Genomic DNA, 18,656 nt, shown 5'->3' on the forward strand with positions numbered 1-18,656 from the left:
AATGATTTAATCAATCATGGCTGTGTAATGAATCCTCCATAAAAAAATAAATAAATAAACCCTAAATGATAGGATTCAGAGAGCTTAGTTGTGGAACACATTTCACATGTTGGGAGGGTGGTGCACCCCAACCCCACAGGGACAGAAGCTCCTGCACTTGGCGTCCTTCCAGACCTCATCCTATGTATGTCTTTATCTGGCTGTTCACATGTATCCTTTATAATTAACCTGTAATAGAAAGTAAAGTGTTTTCTGGAGTACCGTGAGCTATTCTAGCAAATTATCAAACCTGAGGGGATTGTAGGGACTGCTTATTTATAGCCAGTTGGTCAGAAGTATGGGTGGCCTAGGACTTTTCAGTGACATCTGAATTTTGTGAGACTGAGTCTTTAATTGGCAAGATTTTATGACAACACATACATAGTATTATAATTGAATTGAACTGTTGGACCTATGATTGACATCCAGAAAACCAGAGAACTGGTTTTTGGTGCTGGATGCGAAGCAAAAATGTTGACTACCGTAACTTTAGAGTGATTAATTTTAGGAGACTGAAACGGTCCTTGTGAATGAGGAAAGTGATGCAATTTCCAGCTTAGCAGCTCTAAAGATTTGATCATGCAATTGCCTGGAGCTGAATATTCTCTTGGGGGATGACTTACAAGACAACTTTACAAGTTGTTTCCTTATCTTGAGAAATATAACATCCAGAGAGACCAAACAGGCAACCCCTCTTCTCTAAACATTTTTTTTTTTCTAATAGGAAACAAAATGGGAAGACGCTTTGCTATGAAATCTAGTTCATATACCCCACGTGATATGTTATATGCAGTTTTTCTACTCCTTACAACAAACTGATAAGGGAGATATTGTCCTACCGACTTTAGGGATGAGAAAATGGAGGCTCAGAGAACTAAGTGAGTAGCTTAAACTCATATTGACAGTGAGGGATAGAGTCAGGCTATAAATCCATGTCAAACACCAAAATCTGTACCTTCCTATTAAACCCCACTATCATCCCAAATTCTCTTTTAGAGTGCGTGGAATCAAAGTAATGTCTGTGTACGTGCTGGTGTTCAGCTATGATGGTACAGTGGATCCATCACCAGTTTCTCATTATTCTGTCATTCTGAGCACCTCATTTTAGATACACATTCTTTATAAATGATAAAAGGCTAAAATAAAGTAATTTTAATTGAACTGAGAGACATTTTCTTTTTTATGGGAACTTCTACATACATCTGCTACTTGCCATCACAAATTTATTTAATGTATTTGAGTTTTTTGAACTGCTTTGCTCTTTCCACTGTCACCTATATTGTAGTCCTACAGAGGTGTTTTCAAGTAAGACTGTGTGAAGTCCTACCGGACACTAAATCAGTTGCTTCGATAGACTATTATGTTGAGGAATGTAATCCCTAAATGAAAGTATTTCCATAGGATATGCTAATTTCTCACTGGAAACCTTGATGTTTGCCTGGAAATTTAACTACAAGCTTGTGCTATTATATGAAGACTGTTTAAAACTGCATACTAAATGTTCAATTATTAACCTGAGAAGACATCTCTGTATTAGTAGGCATCAGACAAAATATTGCATGATTTGTCATAATTAGATTTATTACTTGCCTATATTATTATTATTATTACTATTATACTTTAAGTTCTAGGGTACATGTGCACAACGTGCAGGTAGGAGATATACTTGCCTACATTATTCAAAGTAGAAAGAATTCAGTGTCTATGATTCAGCTTTACAATTTAGAATGTTTAGTTTCTAGTTGTAGTATTTTCATTATTCCTAATCTTCATTATCAAGCAATTTATTTTTTATTTTCCCTACCTTTATCTCTGGATTTTATTCCATAGTATACAACAAGGCTAATTATGCTTTTAAAATTTATGACAAATGGATATGATAAACCTAGTTTTACATTAAATAATGTTTGAGAAAGCCAAAAGTCTTACAAATCAGGGATGCCAAAGATCTTATTCCTGAGGCCTGTATAGTTGTGGATGTGTGGCTATGGCTGTGTGCATTGGTGGGTTGTTGGTAAGGGTCAGGTGATCTGGAATAAGCAAGGAGTTAAGAAACAACTTTTAACAAGCACCATTGTAAAAGTGCATATATGTTGTCTGGATTATGCATCTTGTATGCAATTCTTAAATGCATAGTGAATTATTAAATCTATGTAAAATACCTGATACTTGTGCCTATCAGACTCAATAAATGACTGATATTGTATTTTATTTATTTTTTGAAACAGAGTATCTCTCTGTTGCCTGAGCTGGAGTACAGTGGCACCATCTTGGCTCACTGCCAGCTTCGCCTCCTGGGTTCAAGTGATCCTCCCGCCTCAGCTTCCCACGTAGCTGGGGTTACAGACGCACACCATCATGGCCAGCTAATTTTGTATTTTTAGTAGGGACAAGGTTTCACCATGTTGGTCAGGCTAGTCTTGAACTCCTGAACTCAAGTGATCCGCCTATCTCGGCCTCCCATAGTGCTCAGTAAAAGACTGATATTTTTACTATTCACATTGCTTTCCTGCTGGGTTCAGCCTTCCATTGAAATCACAGTTTTGACTGGGTTTAAGAGAAGTGGATTTAGGGCCGGTGTGGACTTGGATCTGAGGTGGAGGAAGGTTGAGCCGTCAGGGACAGTCTGAAATCTCTGAATGTCAGGGAAGAATCTGACAGAAAGAGATCAGAGAGATGTCTGTCCTGTTCTCACTGTGCATGGAAACCTAGATATTGCATTGGAACCTGTTTTTTACTAAAGCCAAAACTCATAACAGAGCTTAAGGGTGTAATGAGGCAGAAAAAACATCCTTACCATTCTATTGCCATTCGAAAAAAATAGAATGAAAGAAAAGGCATGCATGGGCTATGAGTGCGGGAGGAAACCAAGTAGAATTTCATCCACTGGGAAAGGTGACATCAGTTTTAAATGGGGGCGGTTTGAGAACAAAGTACATTTTTGGAGGCAACCAAATATCAAGTGGATATTTTTTCATGTATTCGTTGTCAATTCCATGCTTATTACCTGCCTATTTATGAAATACTGTTGGGCAGTGGCGGTGGGGATGAATGTTTGGAAGGCCATGATCTCAAATGCAAATTTTTAATAGAGATTTAATTAAAAACAAAATTGAAACAGATGCAGATTTAGAGTAAATAAATTCAGTCATCAGATTTTAATGCTAGTTGTGAACTAAATAACATTCTACCGCTGATAACATGCCATATGCTATTAATATTGGTAATAATTTATGGGTGCTGAATAAAAAATATATCTGATTGGTACCACCTCCATCATTAATAGAGTACAATACCCTGCACATGTATTGATTTAACAAAAGAGGCCATGTAGTAAAAGATTCCTGGGATTTTGGAAATGGTTTTAACTTTGTTTCCTAATAACTTTCTCCTGAGGTTAAAAGGGATACAAGTATTACTTTCCTGTTAGGGAAATGAAGCAAAAGTAAGTTAGTCCCAAGTCACAAATTTTTAGGCAGAGTGCTATGCTGGCTATATGCTGTGGTACCCAGGGCCAGGGTTTTTAACCTGAAGTCATTGAAACCTTAGAGGCTCATTACACGAATGGGTAAACACCAGGAATATTGTGTACAAATTGAAGTTTCTGTGCACCCAAGTGCTCTTTTGTTTTATAATCAAGTAATCTTACAGGTTTTAGCAAATGAAATGGATCTTTTACTAATAATTTCTACTGTTGCTTAAAAACTCATTCCAGTTTTAATAATAAATGAGTCTATGATGAGTTACCAACTTACTTATGGCTTTGCTTTTATCTAATGAAAATTAACATTAAAATGCATTTTGAGACGACCATCATTACTAATTAGTATTCATTCTCCAGCTCAATCATGCTAATTTTCTAAATAGTAGTGCAAGGTTATCTGTTACTGGTTATTAGACCCCTAAATTCCAGTAGCCCTTACATGTTGCATAATATAAATTTTCACTCAATAATTGCATAATGATTTATGTTCTCTAAGTTGCTTTTCAAAATTTGTAAAAAGGAATTTTGTCTTTGCATTTCTTTCCTTTTTTTCTTTTACTTTAAGTTCTGGGGTACATGGGCAGACCGTTCAGGTTTGTTACGTAAGTATACATGTGCCATGGTGATTTGCTGCACCTGTCAATCCGTCATGTAGGTTTTAAGTCCTGCATACATTAGGTATTTGTCCTAATGCTTCCCTTCCCTTTCCCCCAGGTGTGTGATGTGAGACCCCAGTGTGTGATATTCCCCTCCCTGTGTCCATGTGTCCATGTGTTCTCATTGTTCAACTCCCACTTATGAGTGAGAACATGTGGTATTTGGTTTTCTGTTCCTGTGTTAGTTTGCTGAGAATTAGGACTTCCAGCTTCATCCATGTCCCTGCAAAGGACATGAACTCGTACTTTGTTATGGCTGTATAGTATTCCATGGTTTATGTGTCATATTTTCTTTATCCAGTCTATCACTGATGACCATTTGGGTTGGTTCTGAGTCTTTGCTATTGAAAATAATGCTGTAATCGTACGCATTTATAATTTTAAAACAAACGTATTTGTACCAGCAACAAAATTATAATTAACAATAAAGGAAACAGGTATTAGTGCAGGGAGTTGTCTTACTAAGTAGTATACTCATGAAGTTAAAGATTCTAGTTGATAAAAATGTTATTAAGAGAACATTGATTCGTTTTATTATTAAAAAATGTAAGTCCAATAAAATGTGTATTATTCATATATAATATTACAAATGTATATTGATAAATATTGTAATAGTAGTAATAATAAACATAAATATATAATATAAACATGTAAACTATATGATATATAAATGTAGAAAAATAATGGTAAAAATAAAATATTGGCTAAGATTTTTTGGGAGTACATCACTAAGAGTTAAGTCAGGAAAATGGAAACCACTCTATGTATCTGTGTTAAATAGGGCTTATTAAAAATGGGTTTATGATAGAGAGTTAGAAGGTTGGGCCACAGAGGACATGGAAATGCTGCTGAAGTTGGAGAGGGTATCACCAAAGGTCAGAGGAGCTGAACCTGAATATACCAGCCTGCAGCTGGGAAGCATGTGGTTCTCAAATGCTTGCCTGGAAGTTGCTGCAATTCTTCAGTGTCTTTGTGGAGTTCTCATCACTATGTCAGTCAGCAGTGGAGGTTTCCACAAGCTTGCTAGGAAGCTGTTGTGAATCTGTCATCTGTTGTCACATCTGCCTGCAATCAACTCCGAAGATTAATTTTTTTGTGCTTCGCTCTGCTTTCTGAATCTCCTACACATTTCTTTCACTGGAAACTCTAAACCAGATCATACGGAGATTCTGAGAATTCATTCCCAGCCTTAGAAAGAGGTGTTAGTCCATCACAGAAGGCTACACATAGCTCAAGCACTTAATGGGCGCTTTGCAGTCATTATCTTATTTAATCTCCATGGCAACTGTATGATGTAGCTACTATTGTTTTTCACATCTAATAGATGGACTATGAATGTTAAAGTAGGAGATGAGAGATTCAAATAGTGGCTATTAGGCTGGGCATGGTGGCTCATGCCTATAATTACAGCACTTTGGTAGGCCAAGGCCGGTGGATAACTTGAGGTCAGAAGTTTGAGACCACCCTGGACAACATGGAGAAACCCTATTTCTACCAAAAAATACAAAAATTAGTCATGTGTGATGGTGAATACCTGTAGTCCCAGGTACTCAGGAGGCTGAGGTGGAAGAATAGCTTGAACCTAGAAAGCGGAAGTTGCAGTGAGCTGAGACTGCGCCACTGCACTCTGTCCATAGCCTGGGTGACAGAGTGAGACTCCCTCTCAAAGAAAAGAAAAGAAAAGAAAAGAAAAGAAAAGAAAAGAAAAGAAAAGAAAAGAAAAGAAAAGAAAAGAAAAGAAGAGAAAAATAGTGGCTATCAGATTTCAAAGCCTGAGTGTCTAATCACTAGTTTCCTGTATCTTCAACTGCATATTGTTTATATTAATTTTATTGATATAAGTATGAACTAAAACTCCTGTTGGTGACAACTGCTAATTTATTTTGTTTGCAACTTGTATGTCCCAGTTTAACTAGCCTGGGATTGCACACAGTATGATATTAAAATCGATACCTACATTTTATCAATTCCTGAGGACTTAGTCTAAAGTGTCCACAAACATTTTGTTCCAGGGTAGGAGTGCTCTTACCACTTCATTGTTCTATTAATTTATATACACCCACAGCCTGGGAAATTCCTATTCTCCCAGGGAATTTCATGTCACAACTCTTGAACTGATGGTAAGAACTGAAGGCGAGGCTCTTCTGTCTCCCTGGAAGTGCCGTTTCCTACTGGCGTTCAGCTTATGTACCTGAAACTTGCCTGATGCTCTAGAATACTATTTTTCCTATGGTGAATGATTCCTGTAAAACTTTCTGCAATCGATTTCCACTCCAAATTAACATACTAGCTGTGCAATTTAATTCTCACCTTTTCAAATCTATCGGTCCCTCAGGTCTATCTCTGTGGCTCTAAATTCTAGTGGTGGAAAGAAATCAATCTTTTTATTGCCATGATTGGCAAATCTAAGGATTTAAATTTTTGTGTCTGGGAAAGGGGTTTCTGTCACGTTCAAGTCCTCAGAATCATTCAAGTCCAGAAGATACATGGGTTAAGTGAGAAGCAGGGTAATTACTCTTGTAAATACAGTCATTTAAAACTAGACTCTTGTCCAACCAAGATACCCAGCATAATATAAGGGAATTTGTGGGAGGGAGCAAGGGTTGAAAAATTACCTATCAGGTAATGGGTACACTGGAAGCCCAATCTCCACCAGAACACAATATACCCATGTACCAAGCATGCACACGGCCAGGCGCAGTGGCTCACGCCTGTAATCCCAGCACTTTGGGAGGCCGAGGCAGACAGATCACAAGGTCAAGAGATTGAGACCATCCTGGCCAACACTGTGAAACCCCGTCTCTACTAAAAATACAAAAATTAGCTGGGTGTGGTGGTGCACACCTGTAATCCCAGCTACTTGGGAGGCTGAGTCAGGAGAATCGCTTGAACCTGGGAGGCGGAGGTTGCAGTGAGCCAAGATCGCGCTGCTACACTCCAGCCTGGTGACAGAGCAAGACTCCATCTCAAAAAAAAAAAAAAAAAAAAACAGGGTCTGGCGGCTGGATGCGGTGGTTCATGCCTATAATCCTAGCACTCTGGGAGGCTGAGGCGGGTGGATTGCCTGAGCTTAGGAGTTCAAAACCAGCCTGGGCAACACCATGATGTTTGCCCTATGGTGCCCTATGTTGCAACATAGTTGCAAACATCAACTATGATCATTTTGCTCATGACTGAACTTGTCCTGTGTCTTTAATCTCATATATTAATTAATACAGTACAAATATATCCAAAATAGTTAATAGACTGATACTATTTTTAAAACTTAATAGTAATTACTTGTTTTACTATGACTGTATAATCCAACTTCTAAAGAAAAATGTAGGAACGCTTCAGTTTATTAAAAAAAGAAATCTAGAAACTTTCCATCCACTTTGAAAGGTAAATTCAAAACAAAACAAAACCAAGAGATTTTAGAGGTGTCAGGATAGAAATGGCTGTGGCTTGTAAGTTCCATTACCTGACTTAATTTTGCTTTATCTGAGTGTCCAGACATTCTGTGACAATTGCAATCCAGGTGTACCTTCTATTTATTTTTTTCTATTTTCTGAAACTCTTTATAATGTAAAATTAGTTCAAATAAAACATAATACATAATAGAGGTAAAATCCAAAATGTTTTAGATTGCATTCCACAGATGTATAATTAGAATTTAATTGAACTCTGCATTACTTTACAGTTACCTTCACAACAGTAGCAGAATGGCCTTTTGTATTTATAACTATAATAATTGAAATATTAAATAGCAGAAATGAATAATACTGTTGACAACTGATTGTTTGCTTACTTGTTTTCAGAATATAAAAGTATTACACTTGTCTAATAAATATCTTGCATCATAAAGTATTTATGGTAAAAATCCTTTGCTCTTTTTGCTTCTAACTCTGTGTTTAATCTACACATTTTTTAAATATGCAGAAATATTTAATCCATGACTCTGTGATCAACTTGGGATCTTGTTATCTGCAAAATCCATTTAACCTCTGTCCAGAGAAAGCCTGTTTTCCTAGACTTAAAAATGTAAATAAATATCCCTTAGATAACCTGAACAGAAGTTTCTTATATAGCATCTCTGAGCACTATATTATGCTGGGCTATGAAAGGTTTAATTGTTATTTATTGGTACAATAAGGGACTCTAGTTACTAATATCTACCTGTAGTCAATAAAGCAAGCATTGATTGGTTGATTGATTCATTGAGTCATTCATTCAATAGGTATTGATTCAGCACCAGCTATGAGCTAGGCAGAGTTCTAGGCCCTACAGAGAAAACTGGTATCAAACTAAGCAAGTCCTTTTCCAAGTGCTACAGTAGGGGTAGGGGAGGAGAGAGATAACAAACAGGTGAGCAAATATTAAACAAAATGATTCTGGAGAGTGCTAAATGCTGTGAAGAAGATAAAATGAGAAAGTAATAAAGACTTCTGAAGATTGGTTAGGTTAACCTCTCGTAGAGGTATCATTGAAGAATGAAGGATGACAAACCATCCATCTGACCATGAGAGAACATCATTCAAGGCCAAGGAAACAGAGCACCACCAACAAAAAAAAGATGCACTGGGGAATTTCCAGTAACACTTTTGTTAGCTCTCTTAATATCTGATTTTTTGAGCACTAGAACCACTGCCTCGCACAGATTCTGAGCTTAAAACAGCAATGAACAGACTGGAATTCTAGGCTAAAACCAACAAGATGAAATGTGACTGGTATGAATATAAATGGTGCACATAAGTTCACAAACCCAATTACACAGCACAAAATGATATCCATGTGGCTTGACAGCTGTTCATATTTGAACAATCTAGGGATTCTAATGGACTGCAAATTGGAGATTGCTCTTTGGTGTTCCTAACTGGAAAAAAAAAATGTAGATCTTACCCTTGGGCAGATTTCAGCCCAATTTAAAGTATCATTAGAGCTGTCCAAAATGGAGCAGACTGCTTTGCAGGTAGATAACTCACCATTGCTCAATGCAAAAAAGAGCAGAAGGAAGGAAGAAGGAAGGAAACGCATCAGAAATTTTTACAAAAGAAAATTCTGTATTTCTTGGGGACTACTTTAAGACACTTTTGGTTTCTATAAGTCTGTGGCTTATTACTTGTTGTCTTTACATTCACAGAAAATTTTCTGTCACTTTGTTTTATTTTTATACCATTGTAAGAGAAAAGAAGATGAATTGGAGTATGAAGGGATAGGATGGTGGAGTTAGAAAGAGAGTTGTAGGCTCATAGATGCAAACTGAAGTTTAAAATTCTTAAGCTATAATTTTAAAGGAATTTAGATTAAACTTTTAGTATGTTGTTGGCTACGTATAATACAAAATAAAAAATAAATATATATTGGCTTTACCCCATATTAGCTCTATAACATGGACAATTTACTTCTCTGCTATTGTTTCCTCAGAATGAGGGCAGTAACTGTCTGAAAAGATTGTTATAAGCATGAAGTTAGTTGCTGTATATAGAGCAGTTAGACCAGTGCCTGACAATATTAAATGCTAAGTAAGCGTTTGCTATTATTGTTGCTGTTATTATTAATTATAATTGTGCACTCTATTCTGCCTTCAGGAATTAATGACCAAGTTAATAACTGAGACACCTGACCAGCCAATCCCATTTCTCATTGACCATCTTCAGTCTAAACAAGGGAACCGTGGACAACTTCAAAGAACTTTGTCTGGATCTGCAGCTCTATGGGCAGAAAGCGAAACATCAGGTAAATGAAGAATATATATGCAGTTAATTTGGGATTGATTTAATGTCAAAATTTCAAACCCCTTTGATTCAAATAAGATAAATCTAGATAGATAGTTACCGAAGGTTTCATGTGTTCATCTCTGACCTTACCTAGGTGCTAAAATTTGTCATAAATTATTAAATTTGAATATATTGTAATGTATTATGTATCAAAATACAAGAATCAGCATATTCCATTTTAATACAGATAAGATTCAAATTTGTATCAAAAGATTTTATCCTGTATAAATTCAAACTAGTTATCCTAAACTTATTTTTAATGAATAATTTGAATTAAATGCTTATAGCTTATCTATATAGAAAGATAATAGTAGAGTTCTACAGGATTACTTTTCTTGTTGCCCAAACTGATGATTGTTCTTTATTTCTCCATGCCCCAATTTCATCCTGTGTAGTAAACCCTGGGAAGATTCACTGACTCTACATCAGGGAACTAGCCTCATCTCCCCAGTAAACACTGGTGCAAGAAGTAGGTAGACTTGACCTCAGTCTTTGCTCATAAAATGTGTTTACACATTGGTCTGTTAGTTTGACATTTACTTTCAAATCCAAATCCCCTCATGCCCATTGCTTCGGTAACCAACTTCTTGTCTGATTCCCATAGAAATCCAACTGTACTCCAAATGACTTTCCTTGGATGGCATTATCTCTTCTCTCTGCCTCTTCATGCTTTATGGGATCCCATGAAAGGATTTTGGTCTTCTTTGGCTGTATCTCATATGAATGCCTTCTTGATACCAGGTCTCAAAACCACACTAAAGTGGGTAGAGAATAGGGTATTCTCTGAAGAATGTAGACATCTATGATATCATTTATCCATACAAAAGTTATTTGCATCGTTTGTAATATAGACAAATTACTTCTCTGCTATTGTTTAGCAGGAAGTTAGAATATGAACTTTTGGCATAAAAAAGAAGAAACTCTTACTTTTTCTTGGCCTTAACTTTCTTGGGTTTAGATTCTAAGTAGAATGGGTAGGTAGGTAGGCAGGGGCTTTGGTTTATAGGTACCAAGATGGTACCCATAAACGCAGATCAGATGAGTATCTATGAATTTGCTGTAGCTCATGTGAGTCCATATTTTGTAAATCAGTATCTGAAGAGATAGGAGTATATTGAACTCTGCATTTTTTTTTTTTGAGACGGAGTGTCACTCTGTCGCCTAGGCTGGAGTGCAGTGGCACGATCTCGGCTCACTGCAAGCTCCGCACCCCCGAGTTCACGCCATTCTCCTGCCTCAGCCTCCCGAGTAGCTGGGACTACAGGTGCCCGCTTCCACAGCCGGCTAATTTTTTGTATTTTTGGTAGAGACGGGGTTTCACCGTGTTAGCCAGGATGGTCTTGGTCTCCTGACCTCGTGATCTGCCGGCCTCGGCCTCCCAAAGTGCTGGGATTACAGATGTGAGCCACGGCGCCCGGCCAACTCTGCATTTTTAATCGCACACATTAAGTACCTCAGTGTTTATGTGTCAGAAGTCTGTGCATGTTTAGCTGAGTCCTCTGCTTGGACTCACAGGGCTGCAAATCAAGGTGTTGGCTGGGTTACATTCTCATCTGGAGGCTGGGCTAGGAAAGAATCTGCTTCCAAGCTCATTTGGGCTGTTGGCAGAACTAATTTTCTGCAGCTATATGGCTGATGACCCTATTTTCTGACTGACTTTCAGCCAGGAGCTACTCTCGTCTCCTAGGTGCAACCCAGAGTCCCTGCCACATGTCTCTCCCATCACGTCAGCTTACTAATTCTTCCTCCTTTTCTTCTTTTTCCTCTTCTTATTCTCCTCCTCCTCCTTCTTCTTCATCTTCCTTCTTCCTTCTTTCTTCTTCTTTAAAATGGAATCAGGGTCTTGCTCTATTGCCCGGGCTTTAGGGCAGTGGCATGATCATAGTTTACTATGACCTTGAACTCCTGGGCTCAAGTGATCCTCCTGCTTCAGCCTCCCAAAGCACTGGGATCACAGCTGTGAATCACCACAGGCAGCTGGCAACCCAATTCTTTAAAGTCAACAAGGGCATTTCTCTCATTCCAATCTACTAAGATGGATCTTATATACTAGAATGTAATCATAACATTGACACCTCATCACCTTTGCCAAATTCTACTGTTTCAAAGCAAGTTGAAAGTACTGTCTGCATTTGAGGGGTGGGGAAAATGTGGGAGGAAATACCATGGGAAAGAGATCATGGTTAAGAACTACCATGTTATTCTATCAGTTCTCTTAGTACCTGTTGATGAATTTTAATTTCTTGTGGCTCACTTGAGTATATAATTTTATCAGGCTATTGGATGTGAGTCTAAAGCTTTGGGGATGGGTCAAAGCAGGAGTCCCAGATGTGACCTTTAATATCATACAGATAACAGTAAGAGTGAAAGAATAAAGGAAGATGTGGGTCAAATTTATAGATAGAGTATGGGATGGACTGGGAGAAGGCAAGTGTGAGATGATTTCAGGTGCCCTAAATTTTGTCTATTTATTATGTGGTGAGGGCATTTGCCAAGACAAGTGGTTGGGGGATCAGATAGGGAAGACTGAAGTAAGGGCACCAATTATGGAAAGTCACCAAGAGAAAGGAAAAAAGAGTTGGCAAAGGAAAATTTTTAAAAAAGATTGTCATGGAGTTCTGGGGCCTAACTGAAGTCAAGGACATGAATTAATTATTATTGATGAATCATGGAAACCATGAGTAAGATTGTTATTTTTCTCTAGCAGTGCCCAGAAATTTCTGGGAAGGAAGAGAGAAAACAGTTTGGGAGACTTTGAGAATTGTGGTTATGTTACTACAGCAAGGGTGGGAGAACAGTTTTGCAAAAGGAGTTGAGGGTATTTGTGAGCAAACTACAGGTGATCAAGCTGTCTGAGAAGTAGAGAGCAAGTGGAGGGGGGAGGTTCAGACAGAGAAAGCCAATCAAAACTTTCAGGAGATCAATATGGTGAAAATATGAGCAACGCAGAAGGATACAAGCTGTGCTGAGAGATTGTGATATTTGAGATCAAGATGTTTGATGTGGAATGATTCCAGATAATGAGAAAATCCTGTGGGCAGCTTTAGTTTGCGGGTAGCAGAAATATCAGGGAAGCGAAACTCTTCAGAGTTGAGCAGGGCAAGGAAATATGAGGCTTAATGCATGATTTGTCTAAGGATAAACAGGTCAGTATAGTTTCTTTCAAGTTGTTGAAAGGACAAGAGACAGGAAAAGACTATGCCACTGTCTGAAATAAGGCTGTGAGATTGATCAGAGGCGAAAAGGTGGTGATAATGTGTGATAATGAAGAGAAATGAGTAGTATAGCTAAGTGACATTTCCCTTAAGAGAACAGACACTTTTACTTTACTCTTGAGGCTTCTATCATAGAAGCCTCACTGAACCAGGAGACCCAGCCCTGCTTCCACAGCCTGTGGTTGGTGGAATATGGGATATGGGGCAAGAGCATCTATCATCCCAGGAAGCTGCAGAGGAGGGAACACTATCGTGGGAAGAATGGGGGCTGTGCTAAGACATGAAAGGGGACATTTGAGGATAGAAGAGTGTTTATGTGGAAGGTATGGCCCAGAGGAAGAGGAAAAATTTTAGAGGGAAAGTATGGCAGGAAGGAAGAGAAAAGCATAGATGAATTGTTGGATATGAATGAACCTGAAGAGGTTATAATTGAATGATTGTAAATAATGCGTTTAAACCCTGACTGTAATTTTGAATTATTGATTTTGGTGAATCTTTTTGTTTGTTTTGGTGTTTTGTTTTGTTTTGTTTTGTTTTGGAGACAGAGACTTGCTCTGTCACCAGGCTGGAGTGTAGTGATGTAATCTTGGCTCACTGCAACCTCTGCCTCCTGGGTTCAAGCGATTATCCTGCCTCAACCTCCCGAGTAGCTGGGACTACAGGCATGCACCACCATGCCCAGCTAACTTTTTTTTTTTGTATTTTTTAGTAGAGATGAGGTTTCACCATGTTGGCCAGGATGGTCTCGATCTCTTGACCTCGTAATCTGCCCACCTCTGCCTCCCAAAGTGCTGGGATTACAAGTGTGAGTCATCACACCCAGCCTGGTGCATCTTTTAATTAGCTAGAAAACGTCTCAATATTCAAAGTACATGGGTATCTTACTTTTCGGAAATATCTGAAGATATTCTCTTGTTGCCTTTAAATATATCTAGCAACTTGGGACACAACATTTTCTCCTTAAAAGTCTACCATTTAATATTGTGGAGGATAATCTTGAAAACAGCCTTATTTTAATTCCTTTGTAGGAATAAAAGACAAATGATTTTTCTTGAATACTTACAAATTTTTTTACTTCTGATATTCAAAAGTTTTACTGGAATGTCAACTATGATTTTTCAGGAAAATCTGTTATGTGTAAGTTGAGTCTTATTTACTGTTCTCTGTTTTTCTCATTTCATTTGGCATTGTATTTGCCTTTCTTTGTTGACTCTCCTCTAGAGAAGTGTATCAAGCAAAGTGTTTTCTGTGTGTCACTGATTCAATTTTCTACACTGTTGGTTTTCTCTTTCTGGCTTTGAATGCAAATTTAAATGTTGGTATTGCACTTTAGTTTCCTGTTGCTACTTCTTTATCTCATCTTCCTTTTATTATTTCTGTACACAGTTACATTTGTATTCATAGGTTGGTTAGCCTATCTCCTCTCTAATTTCTTTTTGCTTCATTGGGTCCACTTTATTTTTGCTGAGAAGACCAGTCACAGTCACATTCCAACATTTAATGGCTTTCCATTATAAATATTTTTTAAAACTATGATTACCTCTGCATTGTGAGTACTGTATTCTTGTTTTTTATTAAATGATTCTTAAAATAATATTTTCTGTTTTTATTCAAACTTCAGTGAGGAATGTTCTATCCAGTTCTAGATTTATCAACAAATAGTGTAGGTGGACTCCTCTTTGTTCTCTCTCCATATACCTTGGAACTATTTGGATTCTTTTCAAAACTTTAGAGAGATGAAATCATGGTTGCTATTAAAATTTTCAATATTAGTTGAATCCTTCAAGCTTCTGCAAAATCAATGCATGATTTACTATCTCTTATCTCTTTCCAATGAACTAGATAAACATATCATTGCTAAATTATTTGAATTAATACTGATTTTTTCTTGCTATAAGTAGAGAATAAAGAAAGCCACAACATTCATTTCATTCCACTCTGGCTCCTTTTAATATTCCTTTATATCATAAGATGCTGTATTTTATGACCAAGGTTTTTTTCTCCCATTACCTATGTTGCATTAGAAGAATTTATAGTCCAAGAATGGATGTAGAAAGACAAATTCTGAAAGACTGTGAAACAACATAAGGAGATGACTCCAAGTTTGGGGTAGATACCTAGAAATCTTCCATTCTCTTTCTGACTGGCCTATATCCTCTCTTAACCTTATCTATGGAAATACTTCCTGGGTTCTAGCAGATCATGGACAAATATTTATGTTCCTAATGCTTTAGAATTTTCATGCCTTTTTGGTATTTAATGGGATTTTGGAGGTGGACAGATTGGGTAACAGCTAATTAAGTACAACCTTAACATGAAAGTTTGAGGAATCCATTAATGTGTGATGATGTATGTTAGTTATTTATAAGTGAGTGGCCAGAGAAAGACTCATGAGTCATCCATGAAGCTAGGGTGGTTTTTAAGTTTGTAAATTAAGACAAGAAGGCATAAAGAAACGCTAAAGAATGCCACATGGATTAGAGGAATGGAAGATGAGGAATGAGGAAGGAATAAATGAGATGAAGAAAGAGTTATCAGGTGATATGGGGATGAAGAAAAAGATGGTTCTGTGTAAAAACATGAAATTCTTGTAAAAGAAGTCAAGATGGATGAACTCTTGAAAGGCCCTTTAATTGTGGAATGGCCACACAGTGACTACTTTCTAAGGGGAATTTCAAAGTAAAAGTGTTGGTTGATTTAAATTTATCTTTCTTGCAATAGAAGATAAATTGATTTAGGTGAATATCAATGATTTTATGTGTTATAATAGATAAAGTGGCATCAAGTGAGTGAAATTTATTGAAATGTTTGTTTTTATTTGCAACAGAATACAATGCTTTATTCCATGACATTGATAGAATGTTATTTTAAGTGATGGGAACCCATGCCTGAAAAACATTTCAAATTAATTTCTTGGGTTTTTGTTTTTTGTTTTGTGTGTGTGTGTGTTTTTGACAGTCTCTATCACTCAGGCTGGAGTGCAGTGGCACAATCTCAGCTCACTGCAACTTCTGCCTCCTGGGTTCAAATAATTCTCCTGTCTCAGCCTCCTGAGTAGCTGTGATTACAGGCGCCCACCACCACGCCCAGCTAATTTTTGTATTTTTAGTGGAGATGACTGGGTTTCACTATACTGGTCAGGTTGGTCTCAAACTCCTGACCTCAGGTGATCCACCCACCTCGGTCTCCCAAAGTGCTGGAATTACAGGCGTGAGCCTCCACACCCTGCCAATTTCATAATTTTATATGATATAATCTTAATCATATGCATATATAAAACTGACTCATAGCAGATTTAAAAGTTGAATTTACAGATGAAATTAAACAAGAAGTGCTTTTGCGTGTGTACATTATTTTTGATCTGAAGTGACCTGTATGTTTTCTCAAGTGTATTTAATGACTCGTGGACTTGGTTTTTGTTCAATCTTGAAATCACTTTGTTGTGATTTGATATATATTTTGTTTTAACAGAATCCAAAGGAACAAGAAGGGATTTCAGAAGCTATGATAAACCTTGGCAATTAAATGCAAAGAAGCCTAAAAAATCAAAAAGTGACCTTGCTGTGTCTAATATTTCTCCACCATCATCAGACTCCAAATCATGTAAGGAAGTTTCTTATTCAAATGCTATTCAAAGCATGTAAGTTTATGTTGTTAAGAAAATGAAGAAAAGGTGGTCATTGAAGCCCAACTTTTCATCTGATATTTCTGGCCTTTAATCTTAGTGAATTTCCCTTTTACTCCACATTTACATTGATCTTTATTCATATGTATCTATTTGCTTGCTTATATTCTCAAACATGTGTAATTCACTTAGACCTTTTTTGAATATAATATTCCTTGAAGAATATAAACTGCATGGAGCAGGTCTCTTACCTCTCATAGTCAATTGCAGCATTACATCATATTGAAAGCAGTACCTACCTATATTTAATGAAGTACATAAAAGCAAATTAAATCTCTTAGAGTAGAAGCAAAGAAGATTTCTATTCCAAACATTTAGTAAAATTAAAAAAAAATATTTCATCTGGGATTTTCCTGAAGAACTACTGATTAATTTGTGATGGAAGTCCCTATATTTATTCTCTTCCCTAGTACTTTAATGTCTTTGTTTTTATGTTACAACAAAGGAATGACTGAGGCTGGGTATTTTATAAAGCAAAGAGGTTTATTTGGCTTATGGTTCTGCAGGCTGTACAAGAAACATGACACTAGCATCTGCTTCTTGTGAGAGTTGCAAGAAGCTTCCAGTCATGGCAGAAGGTGAAGGGACACACACGCATTATATGGCGAGAGGAAGGAGAAAGAGAGAAGGGAGGGAGGTGCCAGGCTCTTTTTAACAATCAGATCTTGTAAGAACTAATAGAGTGAGAAATCACTCCTTACCGTGAGGACGGCACCAAGCCATTTATGAGGGATTGACTCCCATAACCCAAACACCTTCCACCAGGCCCCACCTCCAATATTGGTGATCAGATTTACCATGTGATTTGGAGAGGACAAATATCCAAGCTATACCACCTAAATATCTCTTCTCTCTCAATGTCCCACTGCTTTGGTAGCTACTGGGATTCTCCAGTGCTCTGCTATCCCCACATATGTATAAACATGTCAAAAAATCTCAGGAACCTCTAGCAAATCACAGTTATTCTTAGAAGAAAAGAGAGCTTGCAAGCTGTTCTTCTTATACATCAATTCCTTGTGCTTGTTACAGGGTGAGATGTTTGATTTTAGTTTCAACAGAGAAAGGAGTAGGCAGAAAATATTTATCTTTGTTTGAAAATGTTTGAAAACCACTATGTGCTAACTGGAATCTGCATCTGGGTCATTTGTGAAAGCAACTAGATTTAACTTTGTGAGCAGCTTCATTTACATAGTAGTACTCATAAAAAATACTGCATTAACCACATCAAGTTCTTGTGAGAATTATATGAAGTGTGAACAACTTAAAATGTTCTTTAGAAATTGTGATTGTAACCAAATTGTCCCGCTTCATCAGTTTGGTATATAGAATTAGGTTCCAACTTTTAAAAAAATATTCAAGTTTAAAATTTGCATATCTTTTTTACAACAGTATAGCTAGTAATATCCAACAGAGTGCCTGTTTCAATTAATAAATGCTAAATGATAAAAATGAATAAAGGAAGAAACAAAAAATGCAATGAATAAAGTCTCAGTCTCCCTTTTCATCATGGATCCCTACCTCTCTGTCTTTTTACTCTTGCTCTCTTCCATGATAAGTTCAAAACCTTAGGAGATTACTAAATTATAGAATCAGTTCTCGATTTGACCACTTCATCATTAAGAGGAGAATGCCTAATGGCCCGCTCATTGTGCAGGTCCTGTGCTCTTTATAGGATGCTATCTAGCCACAGGGTGCTGCTGGTGGTCTGGTGTCTGATTATATTCCTTTTTACTCAGGTAACCTACTCCCAACCTCCAGTTTCACTAGACTGTTACCAAGCTTTTTTTTTTTTTTTTTTTTTTTTTTTTTTTTTTTTTTTTT

General features: G+C 37.1%; 1 protein-coding gene across 1 annotated transcript in view; it reads left to right on the forward strand.

The window, feature by feature from the left end:
* CUNH8orf34 (chromosome unknown C8orf34 homolog) overlaps nt 1–18,656 on the forward strand; it is a 478,644-nt gene that overhangs the window by 86,747 nt on the left and 373,241 nt on the right. Inside the window, exons 2-3 of the mRNA XM_017881532.1 lie at nt 9,747–9,894; nt 16,622–16,753. Coding sequence (XP_017737021.1) covers nt 9,747–9,894; nt 16,622–16,753 — 280 coding nt within the window. The remainder of the gene's footprint in view (nt 1–9,746; nt 9,895–16,621; nt 16,754–18,656) is intronic.

This window comes from Rhinopithecus bieti, unplaced genomic scaffold, assembly GCF_001698545.2.
Source record: "Rhinopithecus bieti isolate Rb0 unplaced genomic scaffold, ASM169854v2 scaffold_13017, whole genome shotgun sequence".
Lineage (NCBI taxonomy): Eukaryota > Metazoa > Chordata > Mammalia > Primates > Cercopithecidae > Rhinopithecus > Rhinopithecus bieti.